This window comes from Mandrillus leucophaeus, unplaced genomic scaffold, assembly GCF_000951045.1.
Source record: "Mandrillus leucophaeus isolate KB7577 unplaced genomic scaffold, Mleu.le_1.0 Scaffold1, whole genome shotgun sequence".
Taxonomy (NCBI): Eukaryota; Metazoa; Chordata; class Mammalia; order Primates; family Cercopithecidae; genus Mandrillus; species Mandrillus leucophaeus.
Window position 1 is genome coordinate 7,893,505 of NW_012098097.1, and position 3,567 is coordinate 7,897,071.

The 3,567-nt window shown below is 61.9% G+C and overlaps 1 protein-coding gene across 2 annotated transcripts in view; it reads right to left on the minus strand.

Annotated features, from left to right (window-relative positions):
• HID1 (HID1 domain containing) overlaps positions 1 to 3,072 on the minus strand; it is a 15,717-nt gene extending 12,645 nt beyond the window's left edge. The window contains exons 1-5 of one of the 2 annotated variants that reach the window (XM_011976118.1): positions 2,920 to 3,072; positions 2,235 to 2,374; positions 1,428 to 1,544; positions 689 to 795; positions 329 to 445 (exon numbers count right to left, since the gene is read on the minus strand). In XM_011976118.1, coding sequence (XP_011831508.1) covers positions 329 to 445; positions 689 to 696 — 125 coding nt within the window. In that variant the 5' untranslated portion in view covers positions 697 to 795; positions 1,428 to 1,544; positions 2,235 to 2,374; positions 2,920 to 3,072. Of the gene's footprint in view, positions 1 to 328; positions 446 to 688; positions 796 to 1,427; positions 1,545 to 2,203; positions 2,375 to 2,919 lie in introns of both variants that reach the window. The other variant, XM_011976041.1, reaches the window with a different exon arrangement.
• Positions 3,073 to 3,567: the final 495 nt, after the last annotated feature.

Below are 3,567 nucleotides of genomic sequence, written 5' to 3' on the forward strand. Positions count from 1 at the left end.
TGTGAGCCACCGCGCCTGGCCCAATTTTACTTTTTAACGTTTTTTAATTTTAAAATTGCACTCGTGGTTTGCATCCTATTTCTACTGGACAGGCGGCTCTTGATGGAGAAGCCAGGGAGGGATCACTGAGGGGCCCCCAGATTCTGTCCTGTCCAGGACTCCAAAGAGAGACTGAAGGGGTTGGTGTAAGGTGTTGCTGGTAAATTAAAGTTTATCACCACCAGGGGGCAGCACCTCTCCTCAAACGAGACCCGGGGCTGGCGAGTGGACTCAGTTCTGGGTTGCCTGGAATAAGAGGGAGGAGAGCGGCAGAAAGGCGGGACCTCACCTGTTCTCCGTGGAACAAAAGAACTGAACCCATGGGTTGGTGCTGCCACTTTCCGGAGCTGGGGGCAGGTACATGGCCTCGGAGAAGCATGTCAGCAGCAGTTTCAGCAGCTCCATCCTTGGAGGGGGGAAGGGGGGACCTTAGAATCCCAGTTCCCTCTTGGAGGTGCCGCCCACCCAGCCTAGCGCCCCAGTCCAGGTCCATGGAAGGAAGTGACCCCTGCTGACCCCTGTAAGGCCAAGGTCGGGTCACAGGTGAGGACGGTCTTCTGGGGAGAGCCCATGGGCTCTCTCTGAGCTATGTGGGGGCCCGGCCCGGGGCCCAGCTGCAAAGAGGGCTCTGGGCCTGGGCAAAGCTCACCGGTTCATATCGTGGATGTAGTTAGGCTGGGGGGAGTGAGCGAAGCCCACACCAGCCTCCCAGATGTATTCACAGCTGTCCAGGGAGTGGACGTCCTCCGCCGAGTCCTCGGGACAGGGCCAGGAAGAGGCCAGGTTAGGGGTCGAGAGGTGAACAGCAGCCTGGGTCAGAACCCTACCACCTAGAGCCTCGCACAGTCCCATGGGGCAGAGACCCCCCATTCTCTTAAAGACAGGTCCTCAAAATGGCCCGGTCCTCATGCACAAGGGCAGGAATGAATAGTCTTAGGCCTCTTGAAAGCTCGTTTTTCTTCCATCTCACACTGGTTCTTTCACTTGCTCAGTCCAGCATGGGACAGGGAGAGAGGGAGGGAGGGGCAGGGGATTGGGTGCCGCGGGTTTGGGGGTGGGCAGAGAACTCAAGGTGAAGTCCATGCCGCCACAGGAAGCAAGAGGGCCAGGCCTCCTGTGTCCGAGCCCTGCACCCCACCCACCCTGGGCAGGCAAAGACAATGGGTGTCTGTGCCCAGCCATCCGAATGCAGCAGGCAGGGCCAGCCCCAGCTGGCTTCCCTCCAGCTGTACCAGTCACCACCCAGGCCTACACGTGCCAGGCAGCTCAGCTCTCCTGGAGCCCCCTGGCCCCCAGTGCAATCTGCCCAAGGGAACTTCAACTGGCCCGGCCCCAACCCAGGACCGGAGCCTGCTCTGCCTGGGGGTGGGCGGCTGGGGGACCCTCACCACAGTGCTCCTCCGGTGGCTCTGGACTGTGAAGTCCGGGCAGAAGAGCAGGTCAGCAATGGCCAGGAGCAGGGACTCGGCCAGGGGCCTGGCATTCTCATCATCCTCTTCTCCCTGCTGGGGACACAGCACCCACAGGCCGCCTCAGTGATAGCTGGCCAGGGAGAGGTGGCCCAGGGCTTACGGGGTGGTGGAGGACAGGGGCTGAGCCCAGGCAGGCACCCATGGGCAGAGGAATGAAAGGACAGGAAGTGGACTCCTGGTTGCCCCAAACCTCCCAAGGTAGAAGTGGGGCAGAGCAGGGAGCCTGGCCGGGAACAGCAAGGGAAACTCCCCTACCGACTGGTGGGGACTGGGCAGCGACCCCCAACATCAAGAGTCTCAGCCCTGCTAGGAATCGCTGTGTTGCATCCCTCGGCACCTCACCCAGAGATAAACCCAGGGCAGGTGGTGTGGGGGAGAGAGGACAGTACGGTCCCTCTCCGGCCCTCAGAGGGCCCAGTTCCTCTGCCCCCACCTCTGCCCGGTGACCCTTGGCTCTCAGCTTCTCTCCACACCCTACTTCTTCCGGACTGTGGACACAGAAACCCCCATGGGAGGGGAACTGAGGGCCCAAGGAGGTGGTGTGAACACCATCCCTCAGCAGTACCCACTGGCCCCACCCCCGCACTTCCCAAATCCCAGAAGAGGCTTGGAGGAGCATGGCCGGCCCTGAAGGGCGCTCTCCCTGTGACGCCAACTCTGCCTCCCACCCAGCCCTGGCCAGGCCCACAGACCCCTCCTCGCCCTGCCCCGGGCACTGTGGACCAGAAGAAGCCCCTCCAGTCGGGATCCTCAAAGATGTAGGGCAGCACGCGGGTGAGCAGCCGGCTGCAGTTCAGGACAATCTGCTTCTCCTTCTCCGAGTGGCAGCCACTCTCAGCTCCCTGTACCAGCTTCTCAACGGCCTGTGGGGGCAGGCAGGAGCAGAGGGCAGGCTGGAAGGTGGGGAGAGGACCCTGGCACTTGGGGTCAGGTGGGCATCCAGGCTGCAGAGGAGAGACAGTGGGGCCACAGGCGGAGGAGCCACCTGGAGTCGGGGTCAGCCAGCCTGGGGGGATGGGGACACAGGCCAGAGCAGCTTGAAGCATCAGGACAGTCAGGGCCCAGGTCGTCACCGGATGGCTGAGGCCTTGCTAAGTGAGTCTCCCAGCCTCAGTTTCCCTATCTGTAAACTGGCGACACTAGCAGTACCCACCCCACAGGGGGAGCTGAATGAACCGATCTATAGAAGGTGCTCACTTAGATGTGGCCCGGAGGATTCCCCCATAAATGGCGGCTGCCATGGTCCCTCCGCCCAGCGAGGAGACCCACAGAGAGAGAAGTGGGAGAGCTGGGTGAAGCCACAGGGCTGCCCGGACCTGGGGGTCGGGAGGTCCTGGATATGCCTGCCTTCTCCTGCTGTGGGTTGGGAGGGTGGAAGAGTGGCAGCGAGGGACTGGGCAGCCCTCACCTTGTAGCACAGGGTGGCCAAGTTGGAGGGTGACTCTTCCCGCACGGCCCGGATCTCTGCTGCTGGCACCAGTGCAAACACATCCTGCACCGAGGTGGCTGTGTCTGCCCAGAACTGGTCCCAAAAGGCATCATCGGTGGCTTCCACAGGCTGTCGGGGGACCAAGGGTCCAGAGTTACACAACTCCTGGCCAGACGGCCCACAGTTTGCCCAACCTGTGACCAGGAGAGACCCCGAGAGGGAAGCCAGAGTCCCCCTACCAGCTGGGGTCCCAGAGCCTTCCCACATGGGTGGGGGACATCCTTCAGCCACCACAACCCCTGGATAGCACAGTCAGGCTGGAGACACTGGGCGTGCATGGTCGGGGTCAGCTAGGCACAGTCAGCCAAAGCCCAGCACCACCCCTGAGGGGCTGTGTGACCCTGGTTAAGTCACCATCCTCCCCTGACAAGGCAGGCTGACCTCGCACCTCGGCACAGCCCCAGGCCACACCATTAGGTCAAATGCCCGGGGATCCAGGTCAAGACTGTGCTCTCTCTCCATGGGAAGAAGACCAAAGGCAACTTGTACTCCGTTCCCAGTCACCCAGGCTGCCCGCCACAGGCCTCCAGTCTCTACCCTCTCGCAGCACACCCAAAATAGCTGCCA